The sequence below is a fragment of the Cervus elaphus genome, chromosome X, assembly GCF_910594005.1.
Source record: "Cervus elaphus chromosome X, mCerEla1.1, whole genome shotgun sequence".
Classification (NCBI taxonomy): Eukaryota; Metazoa; Chordata; class Mammalia; order Artiodactyla; family Cervidae; genus Cervus; species Cervus elaphus.
This window is the reverse complement of record NC_057848.1, coordinates 158,808,476-158,828,302: the sequence shown is the minus strand read 5'-3', so window position 1 is coordinate 158,828,302 and position 19,827 is coordinate 158,808,476. Positions and strand designations below refer to the sequence as shown.

At 41.3% G+C, this 19,827-nt stretch overlaps 1 protein-coding gene across 3 annotated transcripts in view; it reads left to right on the top strand.

The window, feature by feature from the left end:
- The window catches only part of REPS2 (RALBP1 associated Eps domain containing 2), a 268,277-nt gene that overhangs the window by 106,958 nt on the left and 141,492 nt on the right, over positions 1–19,827 (top strand). For all 3 annotated transcript variants that reach the window (XM_043896996.1, XM_043896995.1, XM_043896993.1), the window contains exons 5-6: positions 1,155–1,252; positions 17,173–17,311. In XM_043896996.1, the coding sequence (XP_043752931.1) occupies positions 1,155–1,252; positions 17,173–17,311 (237 nt within the window). The remainder of the gene's footprint in view (positions 1–1,154; positions 1,253–17,172; positions 17,312–19,827) is intronic.

The following is a 19,827-nucleotide window of genomic DNA, read 5'->3' as shown; positions in this document are numbered from 1 at the left end:
CTTTTGATGAATTTTTGGGGGAGAAAGTGGTCTCCCCATCCTATTCCTCCGCCATCTTAGCTCCTTCTGCCTAATTTCCCCTTTCTGTTGGAACCGAATACTGCCTGGTTACGTTTAACTGTTTTTGTATCATATTGGCAAAGTTGTTATTAAGTGTTCTGGAAATAAAAGGAATGAAAAAAATGCATTCATTTTTGTGACTTAACTTTTCTTAAAGGTAGCAAAATTATTTTTAGTTTGGTTATTGAATGATAAAGTAATAAATATAAAATGCATTTATTCCTTTTTGTAGTTTTCTGTATTTGGTTTTACATTCTTTCCATAAGGAAAAGAAGATAGTGGCATTTATTTTTCAAAAATAAGCAAAATGATAATGTTGATTCTTAATGTTCAAAATTCATACTGACTTTCTTGCTTCTTGGGAATGTGGATGATGAGTGGAAGCATTCTAAATAGCAGGGTATATATAGAATTTACCTTATATTTAGAAGTTGAACACTTAAAACCTGGCACTTTTCTAACTACTCTCATTATTTTCTATTCCAGTTTATGTTTACAGCTCTCCACCTTTCCAGTTTATTGCTAATCTTAACCTAATGTAAATATCTTGCTTTATTATGACTTGGTTGACTATCTTTAGATGGTTCGGTTAAATTGTACCCAGGGGCACTAAGGTTTGTTGTCTTAAGTGAAAGAAAGTGAAAGTGAAAGTCACTCAGTTGTGTCTGACTGTTTGCAACCCCATGGACTTAGTCCATGGAATTCTCCAGGCCAGAATACTGGAGTGGGTAGCCTTTCCCTTCACCAGAGGAGTTTCCCAACCCGGAGACCAAACCCAGGTCTCCCACATTGCAGGTGGATTCTTTACCAGATGAGCCACAAGGGAAGCCCAAGAATACTGGAGTGGGTAGCCTGTCCCTTCTCCTGCAGAACTTCCTGACCCAGAAATCGAACCGGGGTCTCCTGCATCTCAGGCAGATTCTTTACCTACTGAGCTATGACGGAAGCCCTTGTTTGTTTTAGGTGACCCTTTTGTGTATAAACTAATTACTAATTCTTCCCTGAAGAGCAGACACTATAGCAGTTTGAATGTGAGTTCATGTTTTGGGTGGAATCTTTGTGAACCGTGCTGACTTTCCCTCCTGCCGTTTCAGCTCCTTATGAAGCTAGACAGCCCCTTGTCCAGCCTGAGGGACCCTCATCGGGAGGCCCAGGAGCTAAACCCCCTCGGCATCAGGTTTCCCTTATCCGGGTAAGTGATGCCTCTGTCAGGTTATGCCAGTGGGAAACTTTGGGGGTGTGACTTTTTGAAGCCCCTTTTAAGGAGGATATAAAGCAGATATTAATGCAGATATTATATTTCTTGTTCTGTTGCTTGTATATTTTCTAAATCTTTTTACTCTGTCTGTTTCTTCCCTTCTCTGTGTCTCTAGACTACTCTGGCCTGGTTTTTGATTTTTGGTCTAAAATGCCCTTCCACCTTCATCTGCTTAATCATTAGGCACCTCCTTCAGGAGGCCTTTACTTTGTCTAAAACAGACTGTTTTTATCTCTGCCTTATTCTTTACTATTACATACTCAGTGCATACTTTACTATTGCCCATTTGTTTTATGCCTCCAGTAAAATTACCAGCTTTTGAAGGCAGAGGTGATTCTCCTGTATTTTCTGTCAGTGCCTAGTCCACTGCTATTTGGAGAACAGTTACTTGGCAGCAACTAAAGTTTCCTATTTGTAGTTGATAAAAAAGAAATATGGTAGAAGCACAAGTGATATCTCAGTTTCTCCTTGTTACACTACAACTTAGAAAATTTTACTTTCCTTTTCTCCACTGTTTCCTTTGGATAAAGAGCTGTTTTTTCACCCCATGTCTGCAACTGTTATGTTGTGTAGTACCTCTGAGTCCTATGCTGGTGGAGTCATATTCCCAAAAAAAGGGTGAGTGCATCAGTGTGAGAGAAACCGTGGGAAAACTGAGTTGGCTGTTTGACTCTAAAGACAGGAAGAAGTAGAGTGGTTTGTATAACATTTCAATTGTCCAACTGAGGAAGAAACATCATTTATGCAGAGGGAGATCTCCTCACAATAGAGGGTGATCTTAGATAGTCCCATAATGAAGTGGGCTGGTATTCTAGAAGAGAATAAACAAGGCTGAGGGAGGTTGAGGTGTCCATTTTATAGCCTCTGGAGATTGGTAGGCATGGTATGGTAGGCATGATATAGAATTTCTGAGGTAGAACTCTTGTGTACAAAGAATTTTCTTAAAGATGGTAGATAATTAGCTTTATGCTGTGTATTTGTGTATAATGCTTCCTCCAACTATCATATCCAACTACAGATGAGGTAACTGACTGGGAGAGGTCAGGTCATGGGTCTAAAGTTTCATTTATAACTAGTAAGTGGCAGAGCCAGAATTTGAACCAGGCTTGCACAGTGTCAAAACCTGTTCTTTGAAATACTTCACTATATTCGTTAGAGTGCCATGTTACAAGGAGACTAGATTCTAGAGTTGCTGTATAAACAAACATTGGGTGTAGTAAAAAATATTCCTGAAAATCCCTTATTGGTACCACATTGAGGAGCCAATATGCCATTCTCTCCTAAGTCCAGTAGAGCTAGTTTTACCCCTAAGTTGGAACAGACAGTTGTTTCTTCAGCTGAGCGCCCAGATGGAGTAGTTGGCTGCACTTGGAGGTCCTGTTGTACAGAAATAAGTGTTTTTAAACGTGAGAATCACACCCACTGTGGACTGATAGTTACATTAAGAAAGGTATCAGAGGGACTGGGATTCATCTAAAAAAATTTGCAAGGTGTGGCTGTCCTTGTTTCTGCAGAGTCTAGTGCTGATTCTAGTGCTGTGGAGACCACATCCTGAACTGTTAGAATGGTGGTCAAACAAGCAGTAAATCCTGAACTTTGCTATGGTTGGATGGTGCTCACCAGGCCCTTTCTGTGTAGCCACCTGGCAGCCGATAGCCTTGGGTTCTCATTTAGATTGGTGTCCCAGGCCTTCTCTTCTAATCTCTAGGCCCATTTTTCTGCTGGTAAACATGCTTCCTGAGCACTTTAAAAAACTTGTTGTTGTTCAGTTTCTAAGTCATGTCTGAATCTTTGCGACCTTATAAACTGTAGTGTGCCAGACTTCCCTGTCCTTCACTGTCTCCCAAAGTTTGTTCAGACTCATGTCCATTGAGTCAGTGATACCATCCAACCATCTTATCCTCTGTTGTCCCCTTCTCCTCCTGCCCTCAATCTTTCCGAGCATCAGAGTTGTTTCCAGTGAGTTGGCTCTATGCATCAGGTGGCCAAAGTATTGGAGCTTCAGCACCAGTCCTTCCAATGAATATTCAGGACTGATTTCCTTTAGGATTGACTGGTTTGATCTCCTTGCTCTCCAAGGGACTCTCAAGAGTCTTCTCCAGCACCACAGTTTGAAAGCATCAATTCTTTGGTGCTTAGCCTTTATGGTCCAACTCTCGCATCCATACACGGTTACTGGAAAAACCATAGCTTTGACTATATGGACCTTTGTCAGCAAAGTGACAAAAATGTCTGCTTTTTAATACACTGTGTAGATTTGTCATAGATTTCCTTCTAAGCGTCTTTTAATTCCATGGCTGCAGTCACTGTCTGCAGTGATTTTGGAACCCAGGAAAATAAAATCTGCCACTGTTTCCATTGTTTCCCCATCTATTTACCGTGAAGTGATGAGACTGGATGCCATGATCTTCATTTTTTGAATGTTGAATTTTAAGCCATTTTTTCACTTTCCTCTTTCACCTTCATCAAGAGGCTCTTTAGTTCCTCTTCACTGTCATTAGGGTGGTATCATCTGCATAGTTGAGGTTGTTGATATTTCTCCCAGCAATCTTGATTCTAGCTTGTGATTCATCCAGACTAGCATTTCCCATGATGTACTATGCATATACATTAAATAAGCAGGGTGATAATATACAGCCTTGATATACTCCTTTAACAATCTGGAACCAGTCTGTTGTTCCATGTCCGGTTCTAACTGTTGCTTCTTGACCTGCATACAGATTTCTCAGGAGGCAGGTCAGGTGGTCTGGCATTCCCATCTCTTTAAGAATTTTTCACAGTTTGTTGTGATCCACACAGTCAAAGGCTTTAGCATAGTCAATGAAGCAGAAGTAGATGTTTTTCTGAAATTCTCTTGCTTTTTCTATGCTCCATTGGATGTTGGCAATTTGATCTTTGATTCCTCTGCCTTTTCTAAATCCAGCTTTTACATCTGGAAGTCCTTGGTTTACGTACTGTTAAAGCCTAGCTTGAAGGATTTTGAGCATTACTTTGCTAGTGTGTGAGATGAGTGCAATTGTATGGTAGTTTTAACATTCTTTGGCATTGCCCTTCTTTGGGATTGGAATGAAAACTGACCTTTTCCAGTCCTATGGCCACTGCTAAGTTTTCCAAATTAGATGACATATTGAGTGCAGCACTTTCACAGCATTGTCTTTTAGGATTTGAAATAGCTCAGCTGGAATTCCATCACCTCCACTAACTTTGTTCATAGTAATGCTTCCTAAGGCCCACTTGACTTCACATTCCCAATTGTCTGGCTCTAGATGAGTGATCACACCATCGTGGTTATCTGGATCATTAAGACCTTTTTTGTACAGTTCTTCTGTGTATTCTTGCCACCTATTCTTAATCTCTTGTGCTTCTGTTAGGTCCTTGCCCTTTCTTTCCTTTATTGTGCCCTTCTTTGCATGAAATATTCCCTTGATATGTCTGATTTTCTTGAATAGATCTCTAGTCTTTCCCATTCTATTATTTTCCTCTATTTCTTGAGCACTTAAAGCAACTAATGTTTACTAAACACCTGTTAAGTGCCAGATAACATGTTGAGAATATAAAAATGAGATTTAACACTCCCAGTCCCTGCCCTCCTGGAGCTTATAGACTATTGGAGGAGGTGGCTATTGATCAGACCATCACAAAGCAAATATATAATTATGATTTGTGGTGAGTAGAAATTATACTGTGCTTTGAGGATGAAAAATGGAGATGGGAAGTTAGGACCCAGCCTTAGCAGGCAGGGGGTGATAAAGGAAGTCTTCCAGTGGGAAATCACATTTAAGTTGAAAGGGGAAGGGCTGATCCTTATTGTCCAGGTGAGGGAGTGGGGCTGGAGGAGAGCAGGCAAGAGGAGAGAGGGAGCTACACAAACAGAGATGTTTTCTATGAGCTTTGCATTTTATTCACCTCTTTTTATTCACCTCATCTTATAAGGTAATTTCCATCATTATCCCATTTTTCAGATGACAGAACCTGAGGTATAAAGACTTCATTTAGCTTGCTTAAGGTCACAGCTTGGAAGTAGTTGGGCTCGAGTTCAAACACTGGACACCACTCTCTGGTCTTTGTCTCAGGAAGCGGATGGATGGTGATGTCATCTGTTAAGCTGAGAAGCCCTGAATGAAAAACCAGTGTTGGGAGTATTGAGGCAAGATCATGAGATCAGTGTTGAGATTTGAGCTTTTGAGATAGCCAAAAGGCAGTGTCAAGGAGATGGTAGGCTATATGTGGTCAGAGCCTGGGGACAGTTGGGACTGAATAGAAGTATTTGGCAGCCACTGGCCATTAGGAGGACTTATGGGATCATGCACAGAAGTCAGAAAGGTTCTCACCCAGGTCTAGCCATACGCTGCATGACCTTAAGCAAGTTCCTTCTCTTTTCTGTAACATGAATTAGTTGGAATGGATTTAATAGCCCATTGTAATTCTCTGCAACTGTCTGATTCCCTTAATGTTTGTTTGATGTCAGTGGAGGTCCCTCCTCCTGTTTGGAGCATTGCCTTTGGTTTAAGATGAGAATAAGGGGCCTTTTTTGGCATGGCAGTCTGTGGTTTTCATGGCTGATGTGTTTTTCTTCAGTTCTTAGGTTTCCTTCTTATGCCTGTCAACTTGGTTTGGCTGGACTGCACATCACAGAAAGCAGATGCCAACCAGAATTAGCCATGTAGATGAGAGGATGTGACGTGAAGGATTTTGGTGGTGGGCAATTAATAGGTATTGGTCATGGTGCTAGACTGTGCCAGAGTCACTCATTCCCCACATTGCTATGCCCATGACAGCCTCACTCTCTTGTAGCTTCCTCTGTGGCCTTGTATTTAAGTCCTTCCTGTCTTCGTTGGAAGGGACATGGCCTCTGGGAACTGGGAAGGCTTTTAGGGACTCTGGGTTGGCACTGTTGCAGCTTGTGGGCTTGGCATTTCAGAGGTGCTTATGTGGATTCAGTGCCCAGACATTTTTATTTTTTCATTCAGATGTTGGATATTTTTCCCCTTGAAATTTCAGATACTGAGCACACAACCTATGTTGGTGAATGGTTGACAGTGTTTGTAAAGAAATGATAAATCTTATTTCCTCCTTCTCTGTTGTAGTGTTTTGATAGATCATTTTGTGGTTTTTTAATTTTAATTTTTTTGGCCATGTGGCATGTGGGATCCTGTTTCCCCAACCAGGGATCAAGCCCACTCTCTCTGCATTGGAAGTACAGAATCTTCACTACTGGATCACCAGGGAAGCCTCTTTGTGGTTTACTTTTCACAAGTGTTCTTAACCATCTAGATAGCATAGTCATTTATGATTTTGCTGGTGTCGGGTTTGGAATTGACCTTCCTGCTCCCACCATACACCACTGCTTCTATCTTTGCCATGGTTGCCAGGAACTATCTCGTGTTAAGTCTGTGTCTCATTGACCCCTTGGCAGCATTTAACAATGACCACTTCCTTAAAATGCCCTCTTCAGCCTCACTCTTGCCCTCTTGGTTTTCTCCTTCGTCTCAATTTATCTATGCTTTTTTGCCCATTAATAGCATGAAGTGTGAGAACTTTCTAATATTTCTTGTACATGTGGGGTTCCCATTTTTTTTCATTCTTAAAAACCAGTTCATTGCTTGTTCACTCATTTATCTGTGAGCCTCACTTGGAGGAATGGGCATCCTATAATTCTTGGTTTTTCCATCCCTGAGGTAGCCAAGATAGTCCGTTTGTTTTGTATCATTTTGGGAATGTTTTATGTATATATAAGCACATACAGCTATTCTTATATATCTAATATATGCAGTATACCTTAACCTGGCTTTAGGGAGACTGGTCTGAGAAAATATCCTTCCAACTAGATCCCACTAAAAATATCTTTTACTCAATTGTTAAACCATAAACATATGTGCTGTGATTTTTTTTTTCTTAAGGGATAAACTTAATAATCTTCTAGGGGCAGATTCTCAAAATTCACTATATATATGTAGGATCAGTTCTTAGAAATGGAATAATTGGGTGAAATGGCTATACATTTTTAGTTTTTGGTAGAGATTTTCAAATTAGAGACTGTGCCCATTTACACAGTTACTAACAATGTATGAGAGTGTCTTTTCTCATATCCATGCAAATGCAGTGTGCTAAGAAACTTAGGAATCTTGGTCAGTATGATAAGTGAAAAATGAAATCTTGCTGTAGTTTTTTAGCATTTCTCATGTATGGTTGAGAGGAGGTCCTGGGCCCCCGATGCACTTGGAGGAGGTTAGGAACTCCGCTTCTTTTTGGTTCTGGAGCACCCCAGACCTGTTGGCACTGATTTCTTGTTTCTACCTTCTTGACAGCAAAGTTGAATTTGTTTATGGGTAGAGAGCAAAAGTGAAAGTGTTAGTCACTTAGTCCTTTCTGACTCTTTGCAGCCCCATGGACTGTAGCCCGCTCAGGCTCCTCTGTCCATGGGATTCTCCAGGCAAGAATACTGGAGTGGGTTGCCATTTCCTTCTCCAGGGGATCTTCCCAATCCAGGGATTGAACCCAGGTCTCCCTCATTGCAGGCAGATTCTTTATGGGTAGAGATTAGAGCTGGGAAGATCTGTTTTAGGGATGGTAAATGTCAACACAAGGTGTGTGTGTGTGTATGTGTGTGTGTGTGTGTGTTGACCTCTCAAAGTTGCTCAAACAGCTAAATTCTCTTCCTCTGACTAAATGGAAGGAGGAGGGGAAAGGAGGGAGGAGGAAGAGGAGGAGGAGGAGGAGGGAGAGAGGGAAAGAAGGGAGGGAGGGGTGGCAGGGAGGGAGGGAGAGGGTATATGTTCGTTTGCCTTTGTGTGCAACTGGAAAAACTAGTTTGATAAATTTTATTGGAATGCATGTGATTTATTCTTAGTTTGACATCTTGTTTTACCACATTCATTCCCCATTTGATTTCAAACCCTAGCTGGAGTTTGGTCGTCTCCTAAGGGGTAGAAGGTCGATGTGTATGTTCTACTCCCTTGACCCTACCTAGAACCCACAGATATCCCATTGGTCACTGTTATTACCACAAAGAGGTCCTGTATTTCACAGCATCCAGCCTCCTTTTCCTACTTATTTCCTTCATCTACTTATAATTCTTTTTGAAATTTTCTATCCCTTATTTTTAAAACATTTTACTGAATGATGCTGAAATTTACTTTTCTCAGCCCACATCTTTCATAGCTGTCGCTTATGGTATTCCTCAGGTGCTCCCAGTGTACCCACACTTCTTAATGATTCAAATGATTGTAGTCACCTAATTTCTTCACTGAAAGACACTTCTACATGAAAGGCAAACGTGTATTACAGGATGAGAATATTAAAGAGATATTGGATCACTGAAAGAAAGGTGGCTCCAGGACATAAGAAGAAGGTGCTTGGGATAGAGATTGAAGGATGTTTATGGGACAAAGATGTTGATTCAGTAAATAGCATGACTAATTGGGTTGCCACCTGAAGGTATTTCAGAATCCATGCTTAGAGGCAGTGAGAAATGTCAGAATGGTAGGCTGGTGCATGTGAGGATTCCAGCATCCATGTGGTTAGACAGGTTGGTTACATGAAAGCAAGTGAACGCATTTTACTTGTGGGGTCAGTGTTGCTTTTCCACCCCATCTCTGTGAGCATTTCGTTAAAGGTTTATGGTGTTCAGAAATTTCGTGGTAGTAGCTGGGGCCCCCACTGATTGATAGTCAGGGTGCCTCTGAATTAGCCTCTTAGATGTAGCTGAAAACACCCGATTGAAGTCCTGGTGTCAAGAGAGTACTTTGCAAAGCTGGAAAGGAGTGTGGTATTTGATTCCTAGGCCCCTTTGGTCTTAGTAGATAGTGTGGTGTGAACAGGAAAGGCTTCTTACAGCAGCACCATTTCACCCCTAAGTGTGTCAGTATCCCCAGACTTCAGCAGGGCAGGTGGTGTCATACCCCTATCACCTATCCCAACAGGAGGTGCTACTGCCCGGGTGCTTCTCTGGCCCCCTTACTCTTCTGGACTCTTCACTAGTCTGCACCCTTTCAGTCCTCCCAGCAGTCTTGCTTTCAGGGTAGATTGCCTGTAACATTTTGTCCTTGACTCATCTATTGGGAAATAGTAAGTAACCTCTAAGGGTTAGCTACTATGCCAGAGTGCCCTTAGGATGACAGACATGGTCATTTTTTCCTGATATGAAAACATACCAGATGCTTATAAGCAAAAGTTATGTAAGAAATAATATGGTGCTCTGTTTGTATAATTTAATAGTTTGCTGGCTAGAATCTGCAACTAAACTAGATAGTGGGGAGGGAAGTGTAAGTATAGGAAATTCACATCCTCAACTGAGATCTTCAATCTGCAGAATTAACAGCAATAATATAGGCATTACAGTAAGGTTAATTCTTAAAAGGAAATGGTACATCATTAAAGGATGGATGGATGGATGTTTAAGATGGGAAGAACCCCAGAGCTTGCTGAATGAGAGTACATGTTCTGGACTCTGTTCATGTTGTGACTCTACCATTTACTAGGTGTGTGGTCTTGGTATGTCACTTCCCTTCCCTAATCTTCAGTTTCCTATTCTCCAGAATGAGGCTAATGGGGCCTACTTTGCAGGGTTGTTGTGAAGATGAAAACAGATCCTGTATATTAGGTGCTCACAGTGTCTGACACTTAGCAAAATCATGAATATGTGTTATGTAACATTCTTCGATGTCTGTGGTGATCATTAAAAATTTTTTAGTTTATCTTAATAAGCAGCAGCTGTGTGTTGCTCATTAAACTCTAGCGATTCCTATAGTTTGGCCTTCAGGCTTCTAAGCTGTTGAGATTAGACCCCTAAGTAAGTTTGGTAGTATGTGATTAAAGGCATTTTTGTAGATTTATTTCCATGAAGAAACTGATAAAGTTAAATTGCTCTGTTAGGATTTAATTGTGACTAACTTCACTATAGGCAAAAACAGAAGTTATTTATTGCAACTTCCAGTGAATCTATAATTATTTTAAAAAAAAAAGTTTTTTACCCTCTATGATTTCATAGGTGAGTCCAGGCTTTTACACTGCTGAGTGACAGTTGTTTGGTATGTGCATTTAAAGTTCAGCTTCAGTCATTATAGGAGAACTCACGTTAACTGTTCTGTCTGTGAGTTAGAATTGACCGTTTTTCCAGTCATTTGCCAGGCATCTTTTGAGTGTTTACTGCTTGATAGGCACTTTTCTAGGCTCTGGGGATATAACTGTTATCAGAATAGAAAAAATTTCCTGTCATGGGCCTTATGTTAGAATGAGAGTGAGGTGGGAAACAGGACAAGACTATATAGATAAGAGTATGATACAGAATGGTTGGACTTGAGAGAGAAAATCACTGAGCTCTGTCTACTCCCTTAGCTCCTTTCTTCATTTAACAATTTTTCTCAGTTTTACCATAGCCCTCTTTTTTTCTTTACTCTGTACTAACTCCCTGAGAGTCTCCTTCAAACTCATGAAAGATAAGAGTCATATTAACCAAGCACAGAAAGAAGGCTGTAAAGATGCATCTACATGCTGTGCCTATAGTCTGCATGAGCAATCAAGTTCAGTTCAGTTCAGTCGCTCAGTCGTGTCTGACTCTGCGACCCCATGAATCGCAGCACGCCAGGCCTCCCTGTCCATCACAAACTCCCGGAGTTTACTCAAACTCATGTTCATTGAGTCGGTGATGCCATCCAACCATCTCATCCTCTGTCATCCCCTTCTCCTCCTGCCCCCAATCCCTCCCAGCATCAGGGTCTTTTCCAATGAGTCAACTCTTCACATGAGGTGGCCAAAGTATTGGAGTTTCAGTTTCAGCATCAGTCGTTCCAATGAACACCCAGGACTGATCTCCTTTAGGATGGACTGGTTGGATCTCCTTGCAGTCCAAGGGACTCTCAAGAGTCATCTCCAACACCACAGTTCAAAAGCATCAATTCTTCAGCACTCAGCTTTCTTCACAGTCCAACTCTCACATCCATACATGACCACTGGAAAAACCATAGCCTTGACTAGACAGACCTTTGTTGGCAAAGTAATGTCTCTGCTTTTTAATATGCTATCTACGTTGGTCATAACTTTCCTTCCAAGGAGTAAGTGTCTTTTAATTTCATGGCTGCAATCACCATCTGCAGTGATTTTGGAGCCCCCAAAAATAAAGTCTGACACTGTTTCCACTGTCTCCCCATCTATTTCCCATGAGGTGATGGGACCAGATGCCATGATCTTAATTTTCTGAATGTTGAGCTTTAAGCCAACTTTTTCACTCTCCTCTTTCACTTTCATCAAGAAGCTTTTTAGTTCCTCTTCACTTTCTGCCATGAGGGTGGTATCATCCGCATATCTGAGGTTATTGATATTTCTCCCGGCAATCTTGATTCCAGCCCGTGCTTCTTCCAGCCCAGCGTTTCTCATGATGTACTCTGGCTGTTATTAGGTGGTCGTATTACAAAAAGAAGATGGCTTCATGCTTCATCTTTGGTGCAGGAGTGCCTGTGCCATTGGTACTAGGCAGGTCTGCCTTTCCTTTGGGCCTCGCTTGAAGAGTAGCTTGGTTAGAGTAATGGCTGCTATAACAAATGCCCTGCATGTTAATGACTTCCCACAATAGGTCTGTTTCTCATTCATCTCACAGATTGGCAGACAGCTTTCCTCCACATAGTGATTCAGGAGCCAGGGCTCCTTGTGTTCTGTGGCCTTGCTATCCCCTTCTCAGTGGGCCAATGGGGGAAAGCACAGAGGAGAATCAAGGGGTGCTAGCCCTGCTGGGCAATGGTGCAGGTCACTTGCACTCCCTCTGCATTGGCTTGAACTCAGTCACGTGTCTGTGGCTAACTGCAAGAAGGGCTGGAAAATGTCATTCCTGATTGGGCAGCCACTCAGTGAGACCCATACACCAGGTAGGTAGGGCGTGAATGATTCAAGGACAGCCAGCAGAATCCCACATAGAAGCACAGCTATCATTTGCTTCTCTGACTCTTCTTTTTTCTCTGCCCCATGATGGATCAGTTCCTATGATCTTTCTTTAGGCAGTTTAATGGTCATGTAGGCTATAGTCTAGTCTTACAGCCTATGAGCCAGTCTTTCCCTTTAGGGCGGTTGAGTCCTCTCACATTTTTGTTCATGAGATCACGCTTTGATCTAGGATTGTTCTATGGCATTCTTACTTCCGAAAGATTGTTAACAGGGGAGGTGTCCTCACATAGACACTGTGGGCTTGCTAGGAGTTTTTGCTTCCCGAGATGGTTTGTTGTTTGCTAAGCACCAAAAGGACTTTGTTCTAAGATCATCATTGCACCCTCAGATCAAATGGCTGGACTCTAAGGCAGCATTTATAGGAGGCCTCCAGGGTAGAATTATATGCTAAACAGAAATGTTCTGTAGTTGAAAAAATATACACTCCCTTCTTAAGTTCTCCCTGACAATGCCTTCTTGCAATTCATATTTTTCAGCTATGTTTGATTTTAAGATACTTTAGGGGTAGATGTTGCCTTTTGGGATTTTATTAATAGTATTACTTTTTTTTAAAATGAGTCTTTTGAAGTCTCTTTCATTATAAACAGCCTGTTTTCCCCAGAGATAACAACTTGCAGTGTGAGATATTTGGATTTCACTTGAAACAAAACCAAGGGTTTGAATGTTTTAAATATAAGCAAATCTAATTCTCCTGTGTCTAGAGAAACTGTATAATGAACCATATGTCTGTGGCTTAAGCACACAGATGTGAAAGATTCTCTCTCTCTCTCTTTTTATGTTTTCTTGAAAACACTGCCAGAGCTCAAAATTGGCACCAAGTACCAAAGATCTCCACTGAGCCAACCAAACCACTGGAGATGGGGTGGAACTGGGGGTGCTTCTTGGGTGCACGTGGAAGTGGAGCTACTCCTGGTTCTGGCTTCTCTTCAGAGGCACAAGGCTCACTGCTCCCCCATCTCCATTTCTCAGAGCCTCTAGTCTTTGCAAGTAGACATTCTCTCTTAGGTGACTGACTTTTCAGATCTTTGATTATTATGGTTGCCTTTTGGGTTCATTGAGGTTGGCTCAGATGGTAAAGAATCTGCCTGCAATGCAGGAGAACCCAGGTTTGCCATCTCATCACAGAGACCAAATACAGGGAACCATCTCCTCCAAATGAACTCAAAGTGAAAGTGAAGTGTTAGTCGCTCAGTCATGTCTGACTCTTTGTAACCCCATGGACTGTAGCCCAGCAGGCTCCTCTGTCCATGGGATCCTCCGGGCAAGCATACTGGAGTGGGTAGCCATTCCCTTTTCTAGGGGATCTTCCCGACCCAGGGATCGAACCCGGGTCTCCAACATTGCAGACAGACTCTTTGCTGCCTGAGCTACCAGGGAATAGATCAGCTTTGTTTTGGAATATTTTGGCTTCAGGTATGTGGAATGTGATCTGCCCCTTCCATATGCCTTTACCTGTCTCTGAAATCACTCACTTAATGGATGAGGAACTTGAGACCTCTCCATAGAGATCAGACCATGAGACTGACAGGTATGTCTGTTGATAGATCTCAAGCTTTAAAAGATGAAATGAACTTACAGGCTTTCTTTCATTAAGGACAGCTTAGAGTAGTGTTTCTGCATCTCTTTCAATATAAGATATAACCCTGAAGTTATTAGAGCCTGTCAGTAAGTGGCCTTCACCTGACTTGTAGTGTCTGTGCTGTGCCTGCTAGGGGCTGTGTGTGGAATGAAGGCTTAGATGATACTGCTCTTGCCCTACAGATTGAAACCTGAATGAAGATATTTAACAACACTTTAAATGCTCAAAAACTGTATGACACTTACCATATTTATAATAAGGATTCACATTGTAAGATGCTCAAATCACTTGGTTTGTCAAAGCAGTTGAAACCATGCAGTGAGAAGCAAAGGGAAAGAGATTGGGGTAAACGAATGTGTTTTGTGCGAGCTTGTAGAAGGGCCACACCATATACAGGTTGCCCAGTGTTCACATGTCCTCCCTTGTTGGAAGGCACTTTTGGTTTTAAGGAGTGGGAACTCTTCCTGTCAGCTTAAGTTTTCTTGAGAAGGAGAAAGGGGTTGGGGTTCTCATGGGAATCCAAAAAATGAGAGACAAGGAGTGGCCCAGTGGTCCCCAGTCATGGGAGCTCTTGGTTATTCATATTTATTCCGCTGTTACCAGGCTTTGCCCTAGTTGAGGTGACTTTAGTGCCCATTTACCTTTTGGCTCCCAACAACCACCTTTACCCCGGACCCTTTCTAGTACTTCTGTACCTCACAGGTTCTGCTTGTGCTTGGTTCTGGCTCTCTCATGACTTTAAGTCCAAGCTGGCCCCAGCTTGACACCGCAGCTCTGCTGTACATCTGCTCAGGGTCTGCTTTCTCTGCTGGTTGATCTTTCCACTTTTATCTACATCCCCAAGAATGAGCATCTGGCCCAGCTTGTTCTCTCTAGAGAAGAGCTTTCTACACCAGAGCATCCTGTGCGCCCACCCGCCCTTACTTGGACTGAGGCGGAGGAGATCAGGCATGAGGTGGGCCTTGTGGTGCACATGTGGTACCAGACCCATCTTTGTAGCAGAGCTGGGGGGCTGGGGAGCAGGCAGCACCTCTGCAGTGCCTGTGGGCCTGGCAGGTATATCAGAGAGCCCTTCAGGGCCATGGAGCTTGAGAATGGGTAGGATTTGTGCAGACTGGGATCAGAGAAAGAGTGTTTTGGGGAGAAGACACAAATCTGATCCATGAGGAGAGAGCATATGGCCTATCAGAAGCCTGCTATGTGACCAAGGAGGAGGTTGGATTATAATGGTCATAAAAGCAAGGTGGAGGAGGTGAATTTGTTTTATTGAGTAACAGGTCATACTGTAAGCTTTTAAGCAGAGAAAATCAATCACTTTCTCCTTTTTATTCCTGATTTCTACTGTCAGATTAGACTTCCCTGGTAGCTGAGCTGGTAAAGAATCCACCTGCCATGCAGGAGACCCAGGTTCGATTCCTGGGTCAGGAAGATGCCCTGGAGAAGGGAGAGGCTACCCACTCTAGTATTCTTGGGCTTCCCTGGTGGCTCAGACAGTAAAGAATCTGCCTGCAATGTGGGAGACCTGGGTTCAATCCCTGGGTTGGGAAGATCCTTGGAGGAGGGGCATGGCAATCTACTCCAGTATTCTCACCTGGAGAATCCCCATGGACGGAGGAGCCTGATGGGCTATAGTGCATGGGATCACAAAGAGTCAGACACGACTGAGCGACTAAGAACAAGAGACTACTGATGCCACTCAGGAGTCAGGTAATATGAGAGAGGAAATAGTGTGAGCAGATGGTCATGGGATTGGGAAAAGAACAAGCATGGGCTGATGCTAACAACGATTGCGTATGGCAGCTTTGGTTCTAGGCATGAAGGGGAGTGTATTCTAGGGGAGTAGAAGCGTCCATGTTAGTACCAAGGAATGCAGCAGCCAACACCTAGCATGGAAATTTTGGTAACAGATTAAAAAAACTCTGCATTTATCTGCTGACTCCAGGAATTCTGTGAAGTCTATGGGCATGTCCCTTAAACTCTCTGAGCCTGTTTTCATCTCGGAAAATGATACTACTAATTCCTGTGGCTACTTCTCAAAAGTTTGAGGTACTCAGGTGAGATAGAGGGTGAAATACTTTGTGAGTTTCAAAACACTCTGAATTTAAGGCATTAACTAATGGATAATGACTTCCAGGGCATTTAAAAATGGTTTGATTAACATTTAGTGGAAACTCATCTAGTATGAAAACTTCAAAGATGGCATCTCAAGGTTATATTACAACTCAAGCTTTTATAGACTTGTTTCTTCTCTGAATGACGTTAGAGGAGAGTCAAGTGTTCCTGGGAAGAATTACTTCCAAAATGGGGTGTGTGTGTTGGGGAATTTGGCACAGGGGACAGAGATGATCTACTGTTTTTTTCTGGCGCTAGTGACTAGAATACCTTCCTAATGATTAGTTCCTTGATAGTGTGTTCAAGAAGCAGGCAGCTTGATGGCTCATTAGTAGTAATACTTCTCCTTTCCTAGTCTCCTTTTGTCTTAAAGGCTCACCCTCCTTATTCCATGAAGGTGGCGTTCGCGAGAAGCACCTTAACCCCAGGCTAGATGGGAGGGATGGAACAAAGCTCTGGGCTGCTCTTTCCAGAATCACCGTTTTTGCTTCTTTTCCAGTTCCCTTGCAGAGCTTGTTCTCCTGCACTGCTACACAGGTTCTGTATCCTTAAATTCTCAAATTTGGCTTGCACGCCCCCTAGTGGCAGGTCAGATGCACCCCTTGTTACCCTGTTTGTTGCAGTACCATGACAGCCCATCTCTGCACTCCACTCTATTACTAAAGTAGAACCCCCAGTTCACAAATATGGAATGAGAGGTTTGGTGATTCTGACTTGCCATTCAAGTGGGACCTAGGGACATGGGACTTGATCCTGAGCATTTGATTCCCAGATTTATACAATGGGAATGCCTCAGAAAAAAAGATGATGTAGTTACAACTGTTCTAGATTTTTCAAAAAAAAGAGTTAAAAAGAGTCTAGATTATTTTACTATCTGCTCAGCTAATTTGAAAGTATCAAAATGTGGCAAATATTTGAAGAAAAGAATGATTGTACTTTCCCCCTTCATCACATTGGTAAATCTTTTCTCACTCACCCGAGTGTTCAATATTTCATGCTTAATCCTGTTACCAACTTTGGAGAACACACACAAAAATGTATAAAGCATGATGTCTGCCCTTCAGAAGTTTATGTTCACATTAAACTCTAGTCACAAGGCGTTCAAATTTATTCCCTTGAGAAAAAAATAAGTATAATCCTTGGTAACTTTTATTGGGGTTTAATATTTCTACTTCATTTCACAAAAGACAGATTCTGTGAGCATTTGCTTATTGATTTCTTTTTAAAGTCCTTTTCAGTGGAGAGAGAACTGCAGGATAACAGCACTAGTTACCCAGACGAACCCTGGAGGATAACAGAAGAGCAGCGCGAGTACTATGTCAACCAGTTCCGGTCCCTGCAGCCTGATCCGAGTTCCTTCATTTCAGGTAATGAAGTGTGGTGGGTGAGAACACAGGTCCCAGCTCACTGTCTCACATAAATAACAGTGCCCATCTTAAGAAATAGTCCATTCAAAATGAGTACAAAAACCTTCTATGATTTCAGTTTGTTTTTCTCTGAGGTTGAATTTCTTACCAACTATAATCCATGTAGAAAAATACTTGGCAATGGTATTTGGAAGTTTGTGTTTCCGTTTCAAAGGAGTTAAATGGGAATATGAAGCATCCTGGTCCAGATCCTGTGCCTTATTAGCTGGAGCAGTTCCTGAAATGAGTGTTACACCAAGGTGACACCTTTAATTGCTTACTCATTACATTGGTATTAGAGCAAGGACATAGTGTAGCCTCCCAATGAGTTGCTGAGTTTTCCTTATGTTATATACATGTTAGAGTTCAAGTTTATGCTCATTTTCTTTGACTCCAGTCTTTCTCTGGTTTTTCTGAGAGAAAAAAACGGGAGGAAAATTGGCTAGCATTTTTAGGTCCACATATTAGTTCTTCTGGAGTATCTTCAGAAATACATATTCCTGTTGAGTTCTCATGCAAAATTCAAGCTGAGAGGAATTGATTTAGTTCCTACGTGCCTATATTTCACCTGGCTGAAGACTAAACAAGTTGAAATAGTAGAATCTGGAAGAAAAATGCATAGAACTTTCTTTTTATATTTCAATTATGAAGAATGACAGTACGTCCTTGATAGTTGTTACCTGACACTTTGCAGTGTGGACTAAAATTAATTTTCTCTCCTAACATATGGTGTGTAGTTGGAATATACCTGTATAAACACAAATATCATTGTCTGATTGGTAGTAATGGCTTTATTTGAAGGCAGAATGTTGTAGATACAACAAATTAATGTTGACAAAATGATTAAAAAAAAAAAAAACCAGAAACCCAGATTTCATGTATTGACCACATGCTCATTTTATACACTGCTTAAATGAGTTTCTTCACAATGTATACAGATATTTAGCCAAATGAAAATAGGTTAGGAATGTTTTTTATTTTCTTTCAAACCTTTATATCTCACTGACTTTCAAATACAAACAAAACTCTAGTGGCTAGTATAACAAACCTCTATGTACTTATCACTCAACTCTCACAATTTGGTTTTATCTATAGCCTCTCTGAGCCTTGATGGTTTTGAAGCAATTTCCAGACCATTTCATTTGAAAATATTTCAGGATATATCTGTAAAGATAAGACCTCTATTAAAAATATAACCACAACTCATTGGCACATTAAAAAAAACATAAAATAACCCACAAAATGCTTAATTATCAAGTCTTGCTCAGATTTCCCTGATTGTCTCGCAACTGCCTTTTCAAAATTTTAGTTTGTTCAAGGGCAGGAGAGGTTCATACATTTCAATTAATTGATGGCCCCTTTTAAAAAACATTTTAATTTAGATATAGTCTACATACTGTAAGATTCACCCAATTAAAGTGTACAATTCAATGTTTTTAGTATAGTCACAATCTAGATGTAGAACTCTCGGAGATAGTGGAGGATAGAGGAGCCTGACATGCTTCAGTCCATGGGGTAGTAAACAATCAGATATGACTTAACAACTGAAGAACAACAGATTTAGAACACTTGCCCCCAAACCACCTACTTACTAGTATTTATTTCCTATTTCTGCTTTCTCTACCACTCCTTCCTTAGCCTTAGGTTGCCATTTTAAACTACTTTCTCTGTCTATAGAGTTACCAGTTCTGGGCTGTTCATATAAATGAAATTGTGTAATATGTATTTTGTGGTGTGTGACCTCTTTTACATAGCATAATGTTTTTAAGATTCATCCATGTTGTGATATATACCAGAACTTCACTCCTTTTTATGACAATATCCTTCCATTGTATGGATAGACCACATTTTATTTATCTTTTCATCATTTGATTGACTTTGGGGTTGTTTTCTCTTTTTGGCTATTAGGAGTAATGTTGCGCTGAACATTAATGTACAGGTTTTTGTGTAGATGTATGTTTTTGTCTCTCTTGGATATATACCTAAGAGTAGAATAGCTGGCTTATATGATAACTCTATATTTAACCTTTTCAGAACCAGTCAGACTATTTTCCAAAGTAACTGCACCACTTTACATTGCCACCAGCAATGTCTAAGGGTTCTAATTACTCCACATCCTTGCCAACACTTGTTACTATCTTTTGGTTGTATCCACCTTAGTGAATGTGAAGTGATATCTCTTTGTAGATGAAGAATGACACTGAGCATCTTTTTATGCTCTTATTGGCCATTTGTATATCTTCTTTGGAGAAATGCCTATTCAGATCCTTTTCTGTATTTAAAATTTTTCTTAGTTTTTGGCCATACCTCGCAGCATATGGTGTCTTCATCCCCCAGTCAGAGGACAAATCCGTGTTCCCCACTGTGGATGCATAGACTCTTAACCACTGGACCACCAGGGAAGTCCCTCCTTTGCCATTAAAAAAAATTGTTGAGTGGTAAGAATTCTCTACATATTCTAGATACAAATTCTCTAG